At 44.4% G+C, this 19,340-nt stretch overlaps 2 protein-coding genes across 7 annotated transcripts in view; one reads left to right on the forward strand and one right to left on the reverse strand.

Annotated features, from left to right (window-relative positions):
- The window catches only part of LOC124307580 (dedicator of cytokinesis protein 7), a 68,109-nt gene that overhangs the window by 28,368 nt on the left and 20,401 nt on the right, over positions 1-19,340 (reverse strand). The window contains exon 21 of one of the 3 annotated variants that reach the window (XM_046769406.1): positions 12,055-12,532. The exons of the other annotated variants lie outside the window; for them this stretch is intronic. Within the exon in view, the coding sequence (XP_046625362.1) occupies positions 12,421-12,532 (112 nt within the window). The 3' untranslated portion in view covers positions 12,055-12,420. Of the gene's footprint in view, positions 1-12,054; positions 12,533-19,340 lie in introns of those variants that run through there. 3 annotated transcript variants of the gene reach the window in all.
- Positions 243-12,188, forward strand: LOC124307587 (uncharacterized). 4 transcript variants are annotated; one of them, XM_046769418.1, is made up of 5 exons: positions 243-311; positions 662-831; positions 9,595-9,852; positions 10,709-10,938; positions 11,480-12,188. In XM_046769418.1, exons 1-5 carry the CDS (start codon positions 298-300, stop codon positions 11,864-11,866), a joined length of 1,059 nt encoding a protein of 352 aa, XP_046625374.1. In that variant the 5' UTR covers positions 243-297; the 3' UTR covers positions 11,867-12,188. The 4 variants fall into 4 exon arrangements, with proteins under 4 accessions (XP_046625374.1, XP_046625375.1, XP_046625376.1 ...); XM_046769420.1 differs by having other exon boundaries at positions 278-311; positions 658-831; XM_046769419.1 differs by having other exon boundaries at positions 243-831.

Here is a 19,340-nt window from a genome sequence, read left to right on the forward strand (position 1 = left end):
GGTAGATTTCACAAAACGAGAACAATCAAAAAGCGCGTTCTGCAACACCCGTGTCGAACACTGCAGAATCCAACCGGTCAAGTCGGTCGCTGCCACCCCCGCTCCCTCTTAATACTAGAATTAATTGGTTTACGACCCCGCCGTCCCCGCCGGCCACGTGCTCGGTGTGTCGGAGGTGGGGGTGGTGGTGGAGCTTGCAAGGGGAGGGAGGGGGGCATGCGCGGATCCCGCCAAGGGACTTCTGCTGTCCGTTGTTGTCAATCGCCGGAGAAGGTCGCGCTGCCGTTATTAGCCTGCATGGCAGTCAATCGGTACTGGAATAATTTCAATTTTTTTTTATAATTATTGTGCCGTTAAAGTACAGTGAAACACCGCCCGGAACGCGGTAATTGTTCGGTAGAATTGTTTTCGATTCGAGTTGAAAACGCGATCGGATGAATAACCGAGCGGTGAAACCGCCGCGGATCGCCGATCGCCGCCGATCTCGCCGGCCGGTTTTATTATTGTGAGATTGGAATACATATATATATATATATATATATATATATATATTATTATTGTAATAACATACCGTACGCGAGTGAAATTTCTATCACACGTCGGTTACCGTACAGTGCTGTTTCGTTTATTCTGTATTATTTTTTTTCTTTGCACAAGGAAGTCGGGTCAAGAGATTCGACTTTTTTGGTAAAACCGGCCGATTTTCGCGACGCGAAATCGGAGATATGCAGCCGGCCGCGTCTGGGCGGCCGATCATGCCGCGACTCGCACTACTTGCTGCTGCTGGCGTCTTTTTCTACTGCTGCTGCACGATGAGGGGGACTCGTTTAGGTAAATGAAACAGCCAGAAAATCAGCTATGACGAATCGAGATTTGTGCGGTGTTGTACGAGGGTTATCGATTTGTGAGATATTAATTCCAATTCACGTTACGCGTATAACATATGTTACATGTTACACGTACGTACGTATACATCGGATTCCGGAAGTTGGCAGAAAATTTGACGATGATGGAAATCGCCGCGTGAACGGGACACCCTGCAGCGAATATATGCCCCATCCTACACTTTATATCTGTATACCTAATACCTCTGCCTGTACCGACATTTGCGTGATGTACACGCATAATCGGATTCACGCCCGGTTAACCACGCTTGTTACTTCCGGTTTCTCGATTTGAGGCTTACCATGATTTGATAACCAACTGTAACCGGGTATTATACGGGTTTCATCGATGTCCTTTGATTACACGCGGATAAAAAATTACTTGCTGGAGCGGAAAATTTTCATTTTCAATACGGTCGCAGCGAGAAAATATTTGTTTGCAACAGCTGGGATTTTGCGAGTTTAGCTTACGGGTTTGCCGCATTGACTATTCTTGCAAAACCTTTGCGAAATGTTACGGCGAAAATTTTTACCTCTACAGCTAAAATTTACTGGTCCAACGAATTACTTTTTTCCGTGCAAAAATACATATTGCCAAGCGTAGATCAGTTTTCGACCGGCTAATAATATTCGATTGCTATAATGATTGCGAAACACGAGAAAAAAAAAAAAAAAATTAACATCTCGGTATGTTGGTTGAAATTATTGCAAGGGGTGTTTCGCTTTCACCGGACCAAAAGATTTTTGGTACTAAATTTCTCACAGCTAGCTGCACCGAATCTGTTTACACTGCGTTGAAACGGTTGGCAGCGGAGCCGGAAGTGTAACGAAATAACTCACACTCACTGGATCGAGTCAGGAGAGCGTGCTTGAAAATTTACAATTAACAAATTATCTCAGCTGGCTTATAACAAAGTGACAATAACAATAAATATCAGCGAAGTGCATGATAAAACTAATAACGCTAACAACAAGTTTCGGTCATTGGATGAAAAGCACAACTGTATTGATCTACAGGTATACATAACCGTACAAAATCTGCACTTCCTCACACGTCTATACGCGCATATGTGTATACGTGTATACATAGGTATATACATTACGTATAACAGGCTGCGGATTATGCAAAGGAGTGCCGCCGATTCGGTTCAAGTGCATCGGAAATAATCGTCGAGATAGTTTTCCCCCGTTCTCCGGGCGTTCCAACATCGCGCCGGATTCTCGACCAATTAAACCTAGGCAGGGTACAACGCGGGTTATAAAAACGGTTCTGCAAAAATCAACCGATCCCGAGCACAGGGCGAAAAGCTCGGTAATACGAGCATCGTTACAGTGCCCGTTCCAACGCGTAATATAAATACCTATACCTGTATAGGTATACTCGCGGAGCAGATGCACGGATACGTATACATATTATAAAAGCGAGCGAGAGAATTCATTGTTACGATCGGAGTATTTTCTTTCGTCAATAATATGTAATTCCTTTCGAGACCATTCAGATCTCGAGGTATAATCCGATACTTGTTATAGGTACCTTATACCTTGTACACGATACCTACGTAAGTATATAATACGTATTTACGCTTTTATACACAACTCCTCGAGATCCCAACAGCAGACTTATCCACTCGAGCCTGAAAGAAAGAGTCGATTGCTGTATACGCAGGCATTATTTCATTTCTAAAGTGGGACCCCCGCCGCCCCCCCACGTTGTAGGAACGAGGTATACAATGTACAATGAATGAAAATTAAGGGTGTTCGCTGTCTGCGACTTCTTGCCGGCCACTCGATCCCGATTCCGACGAATCTCAGTTTTTTCCAATCTTCGAGACAAGACTGGAGCCTTGCATTTGAAACAACGACTTTCTCGATTTGGATCAGTTTGAGAGTTTGATAATCGGGAAAGACAGCAGCGAGAACTTTTAGCTAGTTTATAACCACCGGGTTTGCCTCAGAGTCGGAGGAACCCTTTCAATGTACAAATTGTACAAATAATGCGAAATTCATTCATGCTGAAGCAGAAAAATTACCGCATGAATTGTCCAGAAAATCTGTGTTTCTTTTTTTTCTCACTTTGATATTATACGGACATATGTTCAAAACAATCGATCGAAATGAATGTAATTGAAAAAAATTTGAAGAGATTGAGAAAAATGATATTTTTTAACGTGAAAGAGGCTTGGCCGTTAAAAGGTTAATTCTAACATCGAGTCCTAGTTGAAAAACTTTTCCTCGAGTATACGCATAATATAATATACGTATCGTACAAGAGGCGTGCAAGAGTCTTCGCATATAAAGCTTCATTAAAATCCCCGAGCAGTTTAGAGGGGGGGACGTTATCGAGATTCAAGATGGCGGTAGGGGGTCAAGTAAAAGGCGGTGGATAATTATTTTTCCCGCATCTGGAGCATTGCACGTAATATAATCGAAAAAATGACCGGGTGAACGAGTCGTGAATAGAGAAAGAGAGAGAGAGAGAGAGAGAGCGGAGCGCCTGCAGATCCGAGAGCGACCAGACGATTCGAGTTAGGTCTAGTTAGTCGAATTAACAACTCCGCAGCCTCCGAATGCCGCGGTTCTTGCCGAGAGAGGCTCGATCCTCGATGCTGTTTGCTCAGCGAAGAGGTTGAAGACGTCGCCCTGGAAGAGGGAGGACAAAACGAGAAGCGAGCGATACGATGTGGGCGCGAGGTCGAGGTGTCAATTGGCCGAAGTAGCGTCGCGTCGCGACGTCTTTGCGCGTACGAGGAATTATACCCACTACGCAGACAAGTGCGTAGAGAAGAGAGAAAGAAGCTTCGGATAAGCCCGGGTGAAACGGCGCTCTCTCGGCAATTGGTTAGATTGGCCGTGCCATTAGAGGAATGCTGCTTTCATTCTTATTCCTCTTCTTATTCTTCTTATTCTTCTAATTCTTGTCCGCGCGGTGCACCGCGCGTTTTCGGTATACACAAGGCTCGACAAAGGGCGGGGAAAATAAGAAAGCCGAGCGTCGCGACGCGGAGAACGAGGCGTCGCTTCGCTCTCTTGAAATTGTGCGCCATCCGCCTTCTTTCCCTCCGTAATCAAACCTACCCGCAGCGATAATCGTCCGAACCGCGCGACGACGGATTATTTACTACACATCTTGAAGCCTGCAGCCCGCCGAGCTTTTGCCCTTATTGTGCTTTTTCCGCGTGTATGCGGTCTGCGTATAGAAAGAAAGGAATAACGACGAATTTGCCGTAGGCTGCTTCCATTCTCCTTGCGGTATACGAGTCGTTGTATACAACTTCGCTCGGCGAACCCTGATCGCGATCCGCATGCCTCGGCGAATCTTATTAACGAACATTTTACGCGGGCACGATGTAACGACGATTCGATAACGGGAAGGAAGAAAAAACGAAGAAACGAAAGACAACAACTAATATTCGAACGTTGTTTCACACGCGCGTGTGTTTTTACAACCGATCCAATTATTATAATTCACCGATCAAGAACACACTTGACGTAGGTGTGATATAATACACGCGCGATTACTTCCAGACGATCCCTTGTTATGTACACGATATAAGTTATACGTAAATTGGTGTAACCCGTATTGTATAACACACCGTCCTTACTTTCTTCGGAGTTTTGAAAAATTGATGGCCGGAGGAGAGTTTATCTCTCCCGTTCCCGCGTTTAATTCGTTCTTTCTTGCCGCGTTTAAATTCTTATCGCTCGGTATATACTTTCCGGAGTTTCGCAGGGATCGCGGTTGAAAAAAATATAGGCGGTCTCCAGTGATAAGTATGTACGTATGTATGTGTGTGTATATGTATATCGCATATATAATTCATGTATAATACTTGTTCGAGAAAGCAATTAATTACCCCGAGGAGAATCGAGATGCCTTATATATTTATACGAAAGCCTCGCGTCGAGGGCCGGTTCTGTCCGTATAATTTAAGTTTAAATCTGTGCTTTTCGTAATTCGTTCACTTCTGCGTATCTCTCGAAGACAAATTAGCCTGCATGAAACGTTGGAAGTAAATGTAAATCTCACTCGTTCAAAGAATCGCAAAAGGGGTCGGGGGACTCCGAAATGGGTCACGAGCTAGCCAAACAAATATTTGAGCTGATTTTTTTTTAAAGATAATTGATTTGAAAAACGCGTTCGAAGGATAAAACTTTCGTTTCGCGTTTGAAAATCCGAAAAATCTTTATTCCTTGCTGAGATACACGCTATTGATAAACGGGTCTTGAAAAAGTCGCTGGAAATATCAAGACAAATATTAATATTAAAGAATGATCAACTTAATTTTCATCTTAAATTTTGATTCGAAATTTGACTCTGGTGTTTCAGCAATTCTTCTTTATTCTTTTTACACGACATGAAACGATTCTTGTAATGCATGAGTCAAAACGCGAGCTTTCGGGTTAAAATTCTGTTTTCGGGACATTATCAAAAAAGTCGGCCGTACGATGTCGCGAACTTATTCAAAAATTGGCATGCTAGACAACAATTAATCAAAATTCAATCGGGAACGACGAACCACCGGGCGGATAAAACGAACATTTGCGAGATTTTTCGAGACGGGATAGAAGCGATTTTTTTTAATATTAGGCAATTATGTATGAATTATTCGCGATTTTGGAATATGAAAAATAAGAAGAATAAGAGAAAAACAAACATTATCATCAATTGAGAGAATATAAATTAATCTTTAAATCATAGTTTCAGACGAAAATTGAATTCAACGTTCTTTGATACTAATCTTTTTTCAACCTCCCAGCGACTCTTTCAAAAACCATTTTTCAAAAGCACGTATCTCAGCGAGTAAGGAAAGATTTTTCGGATTTTCAAACGTAAAACTAAAGGATTATTCTTCTAATTTCCGATTTTGTTGGTCTTTTAAATTGGTACGGCTGTTTTTCGGCTCACCCTGTATATATATGTGTCTGCGTGAGTGTGTGTAAAATTATAAAAAATATGTGACTGCCCGCGTACATAATAACCAGCAGAATTCAGCCGAGAGAGCGCGGATACCGCAGGAAATTACAGCTTCCGTTGCAAATTTAACGGCACATGACTTTAATCGACGAGAGCAAAGGAGGATGAAAGGTGGGCAGAAAAAGGCAGAAGAATTGAACGATGAAAAGAGATCGTATGAAATTTCGCCGGGTTCAATTTTAACCTCACTGCGTTTTAGCTTTGATAGGTATGAAGGGTGAAAAGTTAATTTTTCACCTTATTATACCTTTTGCTTCGTGTGTGTGATTCTTGTTTGATGTATATATATATATATATATATATAATTATAAAAATGATGCGGGTAACAAATTGCAGGGATTCATTGACTAAAAAAAATCCGGTAAAAAAAGAAAGAAAAGTATAAAAATATGCTACTTTGACGTTAAAAAAAAAAGTTCATCGGGTACGAAAAAATGATAAAGCAGAGGTTCAAAGATGAGTCGAAATTGATAGGGTAAATTTCATAGATACAATATTCTTCGGCTATAAAAATGATTTATAATTAATTAAGTTTATAATTAAGTATCCACTTGTCAACATGTTTACGGCATACGAGTTTGACGTCAGTTACAGATAACTTGTCTGAATTTCAATGAACCGTAGAAACTTGTTCCGCCTGCAAGTAAATGCTGCAAACAAATCGTCGAACAGTGAGTGATGATATTAATCACCTCAACTGCCAAGTTGACGAAGAACGGAAAGTATAACAAAGAAGAAAAAAAAAAAAATGACCGTTTTTATACAAATTAAAAAGTTATAAGCCAAAAATTATTGGCGCAGTTATCAACATTCCATGTAAGACTATTCAACGAATATCCATAATTGTTCAACATGAAATGAGATATTATTCGATAAAATTGGACAAACGATACGGTTTCGGCGCGTTGTATAATATTAAAGAGAAGAAAGATGAGAAGTAAATTCATCGAATAATACGATCACTCTGAATTTAACAACAGAGTTCTATTGAGTTGAAATTTGAGAATGATCGTACGAAAAACCAGGTGCACGGTGTTAGTTTGATTAATTTCAGGAGAATCACCTTCAGCCGCGCTTCTAAACCCTTGTTTGCCACGTATAATAAATCTTTTTTCTTCAACTTTATCTCTTAAGCTGTGTACATACATATTGTACAGGCGCACACGCATCGGCTAGTCCGTCGCTCCGACTGCCCGAGGGTAGTTCGGGGGTAAAAAGCGGGGAGGGGGGATGGATGGGAGGAAAGGAATAAAAAAGAATAGAGCACATAAAATAATAAAAAAATTAAAAAAAAAAAAATAAAACCGCGGGAAAACGAGAACGCCGTAAGAGAAGAAGCTGCACACGCAGGCCTCCAGGGGGACGGTCGAGAGAAGTAAGGGGATTTATCGCTCCAGCGCGGGCTGTGGATCGAGTGAGCCAATTAGGCCAGCAATTAGTTTAATAATTACTGGACTAATTAACATGCCTTGTCCACGGAGGGGGATGGGAGGGGAGAGGCGAGTGGCCGAACCGTAGGACGGCGAGAGAGCGAAGCGAGTTGCGAGTGGAGAACCGAGAGTCGGAGAACACGTACAATGGCCGCATCGCTCCCCCAACCCCTTCACCCTTCACCCTTCACCCTTCACCCTTCACCCTCCGTCAACCCCCGCGGCTGATAGACGCGCGACATATAACTCTACCGATCCTGTGCAGCTAGGAGCGAGTCTCTCCGCTTGCTGCAGGAATTCACGAATGTTCCAGAGCCAGGACTGCATGAATATTGCACCGTCCTGCCGCTGCAGGCGCATTATTCTATGCAGATCCGTAGGGGTGAGCAAACGCGGACCCGGATTTTCAATGGCGACGCGGTTTAACGTCATCTCGATGCACCGGCGAAAACGTATTCGTCATTTTACCGTATAGAAATTCAGTCCGGTTCAGCAATATTATACGCAATATATATATATATATATATATATATATATATATAATATAATATACGTACATCATACGTGTGCGGGCGCAGTTTTTAAACCGTTGACACACGGGGGATAATAGGATTCGATTAGGTATATATCCCACCTTTCCCCCTTCCCCCATCCCCCCGTTCCCATCGGGAGAAAAGGATCACGCGGAATTCAATCCTAGTTCGCTGCATTTGAAACCAAATTTTATACCGTGATGGAAACGCGATGCCGGTTCTAATGCTCCAAACGACCGACTGGGTAATGACTTTAATCCACAGATGCAACTGCATCGGAATCACCCTTTGTGCAGTATCCGCATGCCTCTCCTAATCGTTGGTAGTTTTGCGCGTTTGCTGCATGTCGTACGTACCGTTAATTCCAGCTTAACGGAATCGATGATGAAAGCTACAATGGGGAAAAATTCGGAAAAATGGTGTACGGGAAATTTGATAAGATAGTTTAACAGTTCGTGTTTTAGTATTTATTTTATTTTTTTTTTTTTTGTAATTTAGAATTCAGAATGTTAAATTTATTTTGTACAATTATATCGGTGTATATAATACGGTTAAACAAAAATGCAAACGCGTGTGAAAATGTTGAAAAACGAACATACGTTGTGTGATAAAACGTGCTTTCAGTTCGGAGAGACGCTTTCTTTCTTTTTTTCATTTTTTGTTTTTTTTTTCCTTCGATCAGCAACGTTTCATCGCGAATATCGGATCATCCGTGTAAAAAACCGTGCGTCATTTTACTCGGCGGCCAAATCCCCGAAAGAAATAAGAGAGACGTTTCAAAGGCTGAAAAATTTTGAAGAAGGTTTCGATTGATCGAAGTTTAGGGAAATAGGAAAGAAGAAAAATGAAATGAAAGCATGAAAACCGTTGAAAAACGATCACGTCTGTCTTTCCAGATCGATTATTCAATTCCAGAAACGTTACCTTGACGCAATGTAACTAACGTAACGAGAGCACGACGATGTCATCCGCGGCTTTGAGAGACGACGGAGCAGAATATAAGAAGTCGGAACGGAAGTAGCTCATTTCAGTAACTATCAAAGCAGTGCCACAGACAACCGAGCTTGTAATCGGGTTAACGAAGCTTTTATCCCATACTTACACGGTATTTTCTTCGAACTAAACGAGCCGATGAAACATCGCGAGTCGTGTGCCGGATGAAAAAAATAAAAAACAAATAAAATAAAAGAAAAACAAAATGAAAAAAAAAAAACGGAAATACGAAAACCGCTGCAGGATTACCGGAAGTAACGTACTGCGACGTGTGGCGAAAGTTTAACCGAAACGAATTGAATCCGCTTGGCTGATTGAGCGAAATGATTTCGTACGCGTTACGTTTGTTGCACGTAGGTAAAAATATTCAATTTCCGTACCCCGCGGGATTTTACAGTGAGGGTGAGACGGGATGGAAGGGTTGGGGGAGGGGGCTTGCCTTCGCAATAATTACGAACCTACAGCGGCGGGCTGCTCTGGGTTTTGAAAGAGTACTAATTAGTCGTGTTACAACTCGCCGCACTCGAGCCGCAACAAGAATTCAGTGTTTAATCCGCAGCATGCGGGAAATAAACTTGTTATCCGTACCGCGATGCCTGCAAATTATTCCAGAAATGGAAACGTTAAAGGGTAGCGAAATGAGCCGTGTATACGTATTTATAATTTCCTAGTAACAGGATAGCGAGGAAGAGGAGGAAAATTGAAAGGACGCGAAACGCCCGCTCGTCCGAAGCCTGCGTTTATTCTCACCGATCTTGCATCTCGGGGGTTGGTTGCAGGTGGCGTCGAAGCTCTGGAGCTGACGAGGCTGGACGTACCGCTGTTCGTCGATCCGAGATCGGCAAAGGTCGCGCTACGGTGCGAATACGACTTGGAAGGGGCGGGGCTCTACTCGGTGAAGTGGTACAGAAACGACTTTGAATTTTTCCGCTACAGGCCTGGGGCCCAGCCACCCGGACAGGATTTTCCCCTCTTGGAGGTAAAAGTCGACCTCGAGCGATCCGACGCCGAGCAAGTTACTCTCCTGGGGCAGGAAGGTGAGTGTTCTCTCTCTCTCTCTCTCTCTCTCCCACTCTCTTTGACGCACCATACCGCCCGCGTCTCCGCACATGCATGCATATTTATTATACGTACCTACGGAAGGGTGCATTACGCACACGCACCTTTTGCACGCTCGAAGGTGTGACGCGCCAGGTGCATCACCAATTCCATGAGTGCTAGTCTTTCTAGTCTGGTAGAAATAGGTCTGGGTTAAATATATTCGGGTACACGGCTGCATTATCGGGTATAGAGGAAAAATACCTTCGGGAACGCAAGTCTGATGTCAGTTTTTGGGCTGTACCTATAACCGACGTTTCGAGAGAACAGAAAACAATTTGACATTTTTTTCGCGTTTTCATCACAGATTAATATCGATAGATGAAAAATTGTTTGACCGTCGTGCAGGGCGGAAAAATTTACATCGAATTATGTCCTCGTATGTCGGAAACGGATTCGGATTGACAAATTAAGAAAGAAGATATGTTTTTATCAAAATTCCCCCAGATGTCGTCGCTAAGTAAAATTTCTTAACCCGACTCCGTTTCCGACGTATGAGAACATAATTCGATGTAAAATATACCGCTCTACACGTTGATCGTGTCATTTTTCATCCATCGATAGCAGTTTTTGAGGAAAATGAAAAAAAAAACTTCAAATCTTGCCGTTTTCTCGAAACGCCGTCCGCGCATCGCAAAAATGACTTCTGATTTCACTTCTGTACCGAATATTTTTAATTCAGAACCATTTCGACCGGACTGTCTAATTCCCCTGACCGACCCCCCCACCCTGGGGAAGACGTGCATAAGGTGAGGACGGTGCAGCCGAATAACCGAGCGAATTCCACCGTTCCAGAAGGGGTCAACCTCGCCGGATCCTACATGTGCGAAGTCTCGACCGAAGGACCCCAATTCCTCATCAAAGAAAAAACGGCCAATATGAGCGTCGCCGTCGTGCCCAAGAGGGATCCCGTCCTCGAGGGCGTTAGGCCGACCTACGACCTCGGCGAACTGCTCCAGGCAGAGTGCACCTCCGCCCCCGGCTACCCTCCCGCCAACCTGACCTTCATCCTCAACGACAAGCAGGTGCGTCGAACGGTTATTCTCCCGACGTTTTCCACTTCTCCTAATGTATCAGACGGAGGATATCATCCCGACGTAAATAAGAGCCGGATCGAGCCTTGAATAGTTTATTCATCGTCGGCCGGTTTGTTCAGTCTTCGATGAAACACGCGTTCGCTTTCAATATCGTCCAAGTACCGATTTTCAGAAGAACATGAAATATTAAATTTGATTCGCAGCGTGATTTTACTCGTCACGGAAAATTTGACGATTGTCTAAAATCGTTGAAAACTCCAAGAATTGTGAAAATAAATTCCCTGCGAGCAGGCGTCGCGAATTACGACCCGAAAGAAACTAACGAATCGTCTCTCGAGCTCGCACGCCCGGACGGAGTGATTCATTTTCGCACGATCTTCCCGATCTTACGATCGTTGCAGAAACTGGTATAAATTGGTACAACGGAGAGAGAAGACGTCGCGAAAATAGAAAGGGAAAGGATTAGATCCCCCGGATCAGCACCCATCCAATTTATTATCTCTCCAGCGTCGAATCCCGTGTTTTCCAGGTTCCGTCGGCGCTGACGCGAAACCTGACGCCGGATGTGACGCTCCCCATGGACGTCGGAGGTCAGCCTCTTCAGCTATCAACGACACGCCTGGGGTTGACGCTGCGGCTCGAACGCGGCCACTTTCCAGGCTCAAGCCTGAGTCTCGTCTGTCTTTCCACCCTGCCCGGGATCTCGGCGGCACGAGCGAGAAAAACGGAAGTGACGTCGACGCTGGCGGCGAGCAGCGGCCGCCTCCAGCAGGAACCTCCGTCGCCCTCTTCGGCGACCCTTAATTTTCTCTCGATAAATTTTTTACCGTTATCCCTGACGGTGATTATTATCTCCGGGAAATTCCTTGACGCCGAATTACCCTTCGCGCAATCAACCATCTCCCGGGGTTACTAGATAAACGGGCTCTCCCCAAATTACTCGAGGGGCACCGAACCTGCCGCCATTATCCTCCAGGGTCCAGGATGATATCCCAAAGAGGTTGGTATTATTGTGATTCCACCGGTGTATGAGTGTGTTACATATAAATATGTTTACAAGAATTACACATACACGTACATATATATATACATATATATATATACATATATATAAAGATAAGACTTGGTTAAAGATTATTTTAAAAAATACTGTGTTGTACATAATAGGGTATGAGTGGATATAGTGGTTAGGTGTTTATTGAATAAAGATACGACGTGAATGACGGTGATACAATGTACTCCAGGTTCTTTACATTCGAACGATCAATTTCCTCGTACCTACCCATAATCTACGCTTCGCGCATTTCTGTACAATTAAGTACAATGCAAATTCGACCGCAACGCTAGTTTTTCCAAAAGAGACATCATCGTACAGAATTGGAATTAGCAATCGAAAGAGCCGACGCTGGTACAAAGATTCTTCGAATCCGCTATCCACGCACCGTTCCCTTATTTCTGGCCCGCTACGTATTAACCGGGTTTACAGTTTATTATACCAGCTGCAAAGGGCGGGCGTTTCAAAGAGAAAGCACCGGCCGAATCCCTTTGATGCTTTCCATTGGAACGCGGTGCCAACAACAAGCTGTAACAATGAACGATACGTGGAAAAAGTGATACGACGTAAGTCATTCGACCGGCGGTATGTTGGAAGAAAAAAAAATAAAACACACCGTGTCCATCGACACGGTGAACCGAAAAGTTCTGTAAACATTTATCGAATGTTCGCCGCAGGGTTTCAAGCCTGGATATGACACTCGCGTGGCGTAACGAGCCTGGATACCAGGGCTAACGTAGGCGGAGACACCTTGTCCGATAATACCGGTTAACAGTCCGTAACATCCAACCGAACGGGCGGTGTACGACCGAATTATCGTTCTTGGGTCGGGAGAGTGCTCGTCTATATCCCAGATACGGCAAATTTGATGAGGACATGGAGGACATACGGCTCCGGGGCCGCCTATCGCTGCGGCATGGCCGCACTCGGTTTACTTGGACGTACTTATACGGGCGGGACGTACGTACGTACCTGCATTTACCCGTGTCGTGTGTATCGAGGCTCGTGTTACAGACAATAGGTATGCCAGCGATTGCCCCAGGCGTGTATGCTAATTGGGCTTGACTACCTCAACAGCCAGGGTTGACGGGCGGAACGACAATCTCAACCGCCCGAAACGCGTATCGACTCTGTTGAGGATCGAACCGAACGGATCGGAATGGTAGAATTTTTTTAAGAGATCGGTGAACGGAGAATAACATCATTTTTAGACATTTTTTTGGGAGGTGTGGTCGTATTTTTCAAATTATTGTAATCGCGAGAAGCGTGAGGCTCTCGAGAAAAGTACAAAGATTTTGTGCGCTGGAATTAGGTAGAGAAATGCTTGGACGAGGGGTGGCAAGGGAAAACTGTGTAAGTGACATTGTCGATTGTGTTGAAGTGACTGGAAATAAAGCATCAATTTCACAGCGTTTGTTTGCGTAATTTCGGTATTTGCTATTTTCGTATTTTTTTTTTTTTTTTTTTTAAGGTATCTTTGTGGCCTACGAATTTATCAATTTGATAGATGCTGCAATAGATTTTTTAAACAAGCTACTTTTATAGACACGCGGTTTTTGTACGCCGATCACATTCGCGATCCAATTTATTGCATATCCAAACATGCAAATTCGTTCTGGGATCGTCAAAAGATTACACGAACTGACCCCCGCTCCCCCCGCAGCTCCGTTTCATCCTTATATTATACGTACGAAACGTTGAATATAAAATCAATGATGAAAACTGATGAAGTTTTTTTATCGGATCAGTTTGAAAGCCCAGCAGGTATATGTGTATAAAACATAAAAAGAAGAAAAAAGTTACGGGGTTGCAATTTTTCACTAGAAAAACCAGTAGAGGTATAATTTTTTGTTTATTTTTCTTTGTTTTTATTATTCGCGCATACAAACATACACATACGCACACACACACACACACTCGTGCAAAAAAAGTAGAAAAAACAGCGTTAAGCAATTTCGCCCGCATTTCCAGCAGCGAACAACGAGGAAAAAGGTACTTTATACATTTCAGTTTGAGGAGCAAAAAGATATGAAAAGAAAAAAATTGTGCCGACTCCGCTAGATTTACCTTATTGTTAGTTAGTGATTTATGGTGCTGTACAGTAATCGCGGAAACGTGCCGGCACCGCGAGTATAAAAAATTGTTTCAAACGTACCGACCTATAAATTTCGGTCATTTTAAACATTTTAGCATTTCGCTATTCCATTTCCTTCTATTCCTTTTTTTTTTTCTTTCATCACCTGTTTACAGTCAGCATTATGGTTTAGCAGACTTGTTGATTTACAATCGGAGGCAGGATTGATATTCCGAATTTGAAAAGTTCCGAAAGCGCCTAATTCAGAGTTATTTGGTGGCGAACCTTCAAGTAAAGAAATCAAACTTTGAAGAAACAACGAAGCTTCGTATGTGCGGAAACCCGACGGCTCAGAGTTCCGAAATGCTAGATCTCGAAAATTCAAGTTACGATAAAGCAAAATTCCGAAAAATTAAGTTTCGATAGAGTAAAATTCCGAAAGTTAAACGGCGTAAATTTACTCAACGATTGGGAGTAAAAAATAAGAACAACAGAAGATCAGAATGAGCAGGATTCCGAGCGTAAAAATATCGAAAATCCGAAACAAAGAAAGATCAAATTGGCGAAATTTCACCAAGCCGGAAATTCACAGGACTGAAAGTCTTGGATCATTCGGAATTTCGATGTTTCATTTTTTGAATCTTTCGGAACTTTGTGTTGTCGGGTTTCGGACAATTTGAAACACTGATATTTCGTCAAAGTTTGATTTCTTTACTTTAAATTTCGCCTTCGAAAAATTCAGAATTTGGCGCTTTCGGAGCTTTTCAAATTCGGAATTTCAACCCCGCCCCTACGGTCCCGCCCGCCGAACTTGCCAAGGGTAAACGCTTGCACGGCATTATTTTATGGGCAAACACGTATGAACCACATAACATGTACATAATAACATACGTACGTACGCCAGTGTCTATTTACCTTGAAAATATGTACTCGAATTACCTGTACAGTATGTGTATATAGGTATGCACGTACGTAGACACGTGTGCATGTATGTATACATACATGTATAGGTTTGTAAACGTTCCCCGGTATATAAGCCAACAACGATTACTTTCAATCCCCTCATAATTTGCCAAACTGCCTCGAAATTCTGACACCAGCATTTCACAAAGCCTCGCGATATTTGCTGTTGTCGATTAAAATGCAGGCCTTGCAAAATTCCTCGCAAATTATCCACGTCGCGTTCCGCTCTGTTCGTTTTTATCCTTTTTTTTTTTTTGTTTTAGCTGCTTTCATTTCTCTTCTTTCCCCTCGTACGATCGTTTCAAGAGCTGAAACGGTCACCAAAAATCAGCGCCGATACGACGATTTCATCGCATTCGGATGTCAGATCGGCTCAAGTTGCGGATGTTCCTAGGTTTTCACCCTTCAAAGCTGCGATCTATGCCGGGGACGATATTCGAACGCGATATCGCGCAGCTATGAATATACCAGTCGATCTTCCGAAATATATCCCCACGATATGACCGAGAAAAAAATACCGCCAACAGTTTCGATTGGGAAAAGAAATTTCGGGGAATATCCGAAGACGTCGTCCGATAAGCATAAAGGGTCGCGGTCCTTTTGGCACTTGAGCTAAACCTCCTCGAGAGGTCCTCGCATCTAGGTCCTGCATGTTAGGTATGCAGCGTCGCGGGGCTGGCAAATGGGGAAGGTAAAAAATGGGCGGACCTACGTATCGAGAGAGCGATAGAGAGCGAGGATCGCTTGCGAAACGGCGGGTTTTTGCGACGTATCCCACGCCTGTTACACGGGGAGGAAAAAAGTCTCGCGTACCTCGTTCCCCGAGGCTACCCCCCAAAAACGCTTCTTCATCCTGGCGTAAATATTGACTCATCTTTCCAAGGTACGCAGTTTTAATTATATTCTATACATACATATATATTAGTACATTACAAGATGTACCGTATACCGCACATGTGTATCATTCTGCGAATTTAAATTCTGCGAGGAGGAATTTTCGCGACCCCGGCACCGCGGAAGTTGCCATATATATATATACATATATACCTATATATAATGTACGGATGTACAGTTTAAGGGTGGGAGCTTTCGTTGCGGAATTGAGGAGGGAAAGGGGGAAGAAGCTTGGCCGACTCTTCAAACACCCCCCTTCGTGCCTGGCTCTCCGGGCCGATCCGGGTCCCGCTTCCGTCTAATGGGATATCGATATATTCATAGGAATTTCGAAGTCCCGCGAGGAACGCGGGGGATGGATGAACGCCGGAGTAGCGGGTGAAGGCTAATTGTTTTCGGCCCCCGCGGATTCCTCATCGGGGTTCAGGGATCGTTGCGCCTTGAACCGAAAGCCAAGGGACAAGGCAAGCCGAGCCAAGGCAGCCCTCGTCTCTCTTCCTCCGCTCCTCCACTCCTCCACTTCTCCACTTCTCCACGGTCGGACATTCGGCTCGGGACTGCGGGCCAAGAGTCGGCGAAGGGAAACACGACGAGGTGAAGAGAGAAGCTAGGGAAGGGAAAGGGGAGGACGGGATAGAAAGGGAACGAAAGGAAAGGAAAGGAAAGGGATCGAAGGGAAGGGCGAGTTAACGCTCCACTTGGGGTGCCACGCTCCGCACTCTATTTCGCGCTCCGCCACGTAATCTCTGACGTGAAGGGAGGCGCGACGACGACGAGGAGGACGACGAGGAGGAGAACGAGGCCGGTGACGACTGCGCCCATTCCTTTGCTTTGCATTCCCTTTTACCGCCCAACTCACAGAGCCCGTCCAGGTATCCTTTAAAGCTGCGTTAGACCCGGGAACGCGTTATCTTTGCAGTAGCTCGATGGCACCCTCCCTGCAGTATAGCCAGGTTATACCCGCCTTTGTACCGGCGGTAAAACGTCCCTCTGTTTTCGGGCTCGGATACGTTTGTCCGTAAAGTAGAAGAGAGCGAGGGAAAAAGGAGAGGAACGAACCTGGTATAGTTTTTTTTTTTTTTTGTTTCTTTTTAGTTTTTCTCCACCTGGCGTCTTGTTTGCGACCGATAAAACATTCGCGGTATGCAACGTTGATGCAGATCTTTCTTTTTTGTTTATTGCATTTTTTACCCTGTACAAAGTCGGAGCAACGTATAAAATTAAAAGCTGGCAATTTTCATGCAAATTATTCTCTCGTTAATTATTTTTATTCGATTTATTCGCCGAAAACAATCAGCTGTTCAATCTGTTCGACGCCGTGTTGCTTCGGGGAGAACTGATTTTTTTTCGGTCTAATACGAAGATGAATTATCCTGCCAATTGATAAGTTTGCAATTGCAGCGAGTTTCGCTAAGTGAAAGATATAAACTCCCTTCGTTGCGATAATACAGTCGCTTTTGCGAGGGAGTGGACGAGAGTAGCAGCGACAAAAAGATTGTTTCCTTAATTTTCAATGAAACAAGGTTTCTGTAAGAGGAAGTATAAGGTATATAAATAAAATAAGAAGCAGGAAGTATGGAGTCACGGTGAGCCGCGTGCAAAAGCAGTCATACCTCGGGTATAAGGTATACCTATAATGTACAAGACAAAGAGGAAAGATGCGCCTTTCCGGGTGCCTTCCACCTCTCGTTTCTCCCTGAATTTTCCGACTCGGAATCAGGGCGGGGAGGTTCGTTTAGAATAAAGGGAGAATTGCTTCAGCGGAATCTAAGACCCTCGCGAAATTGAACAATCATTCGAATCCGTTCCATTAACTTTATCGAGGCAAAGATTTTTGTACAGCCGGCGGTTTCCGGCCCTTTCGGTTGAGCGCGATCAGGCCTGTATTAACTTCCGTTTCGATTTTCGCAGGCTCCCAGTGACGCAAGTATCCGCGTTTACAGCTTTTTCCTTCTCCCAATTCCGCACGCGATTGCAGGTGAAAAGGCCGTCGCCGCAACTCGCGCTTATTTATAATCAAAGCGGTAAATCTCAAGGCAGTTCCGCAGAGTTCCGTTCCGTTTTATTTCCTCCCCGCGTTACGTCTAGATTTCCATTCTTTCCTCCGGCCCGCAACCGCCACCCCCGCAAGTTTTCCGTCCGAACGAATCGAGCTCGCTGCACATCCTGAAATACACAAGCTTGCGGGTACACGTATGCGAAAACCGCTGTCCCGAAGAAGTGGGACAAGGACGAAAACGTCGGTCGACCAAACGCGAATCGAATCTAAGCGCCCGCGATGGTCGAAGACCGACGTCGAGCGTCGGGACGCTCGGATACCCAACGCATTCCAGACGCCATCCTGCTGGGAAATTCGGCACCGCCGTCACCGTCACCGGAGACAAGATGACACGCCTAGAGGCGACGACACCCCGACGGCGTCCGATATGGAGGGTGGTGGAATAAGAAGAAGAAGAAGAAGAAGAAGAAGAAGAAGAAGAAGAAGAAGAGGTAAAAGAGGAGCAACAAGAAGTTATTGGAACACATGGGGCGATCAGATTTCTCCGTTGTATTCCTTCATCTTATTTCGCCCCGGTTCCATTCATTTTTTACAATTCCGCACGCACGCCCCCGGAGCTATCCTCGATCACTGAAATCGTCGCGAAAAGGTAGCGCGGAGGATATTCGAGGGCGTCTTTCTTTTACGGATATTATTATTATGGTTAGGTATACGAGAGTTATCCGCAACCGTCGAGTACCGCGGCCCACATCCTTATACCTAAGGACGTTACGTCTGGCCGTGCGTACCGCCAAATTGAATGCCCGGAGCTTCTGACCCCGCCAGCGGAAACCGGGCTCAAAGAGGAATTCGTTGGTTTCACGGAATGAGGATAAGATTTGAGAGGCTCTGTGTGCGCGTGTCTACCTACGCATCAACCATTTCGACTCGCAATCGGATCGGAGATGAGGGAGGTTTTCACTCGCCTGTTTTAGGATACGCTTGGCGAAGGTTTAAAAACCGCAATAGTATTAAAAATTGATATAAACGCGCGTAGACGCGATGCAGCGAGAGAACTTGATCCGGGCTGGGCGCAGCTGATCCTAAAGAATTCAATACAACTGTGAACAGCGTGCCACTCCAGCTGCTGCACGAAAGTTACCCTCCGGTTGGAGAACGGTAGTTATATTAGACGTAGGATACAGGGTGGAATATCGTCGCTGATATTATCGCTTCAAAGTTTTAAAAATCTCGGCTTGCACGCAAAAGAAAAAAGTAATTCGTACTCGATATCTGAGGGCAAAGATCGCGGTGCTGAGAAATTCCGAATCACGATTTCCGTTAAGTATATCCACCCCAGCAGTACCCACAATCCCAATAAGAACTAATCAAACCTACACCTAAAACTGGACTCGAAATACCCGCGA

Source organism: Neodiprion virginianus, chromosome 6 (assembly GCF_021901495.1).
Source record: "Neodiprion virginianus isolate iyNeoVirg1 chromosome 6, iyNeoVirg1.1, whole genome shotgun sequence".
NCBI classification, from domain to species: Eukaryota; Metazoa; Arthropoda; class Insecta; order Hymenoptera; family Diprionidae; genus Neodiprion; species Neodiprion virginianus.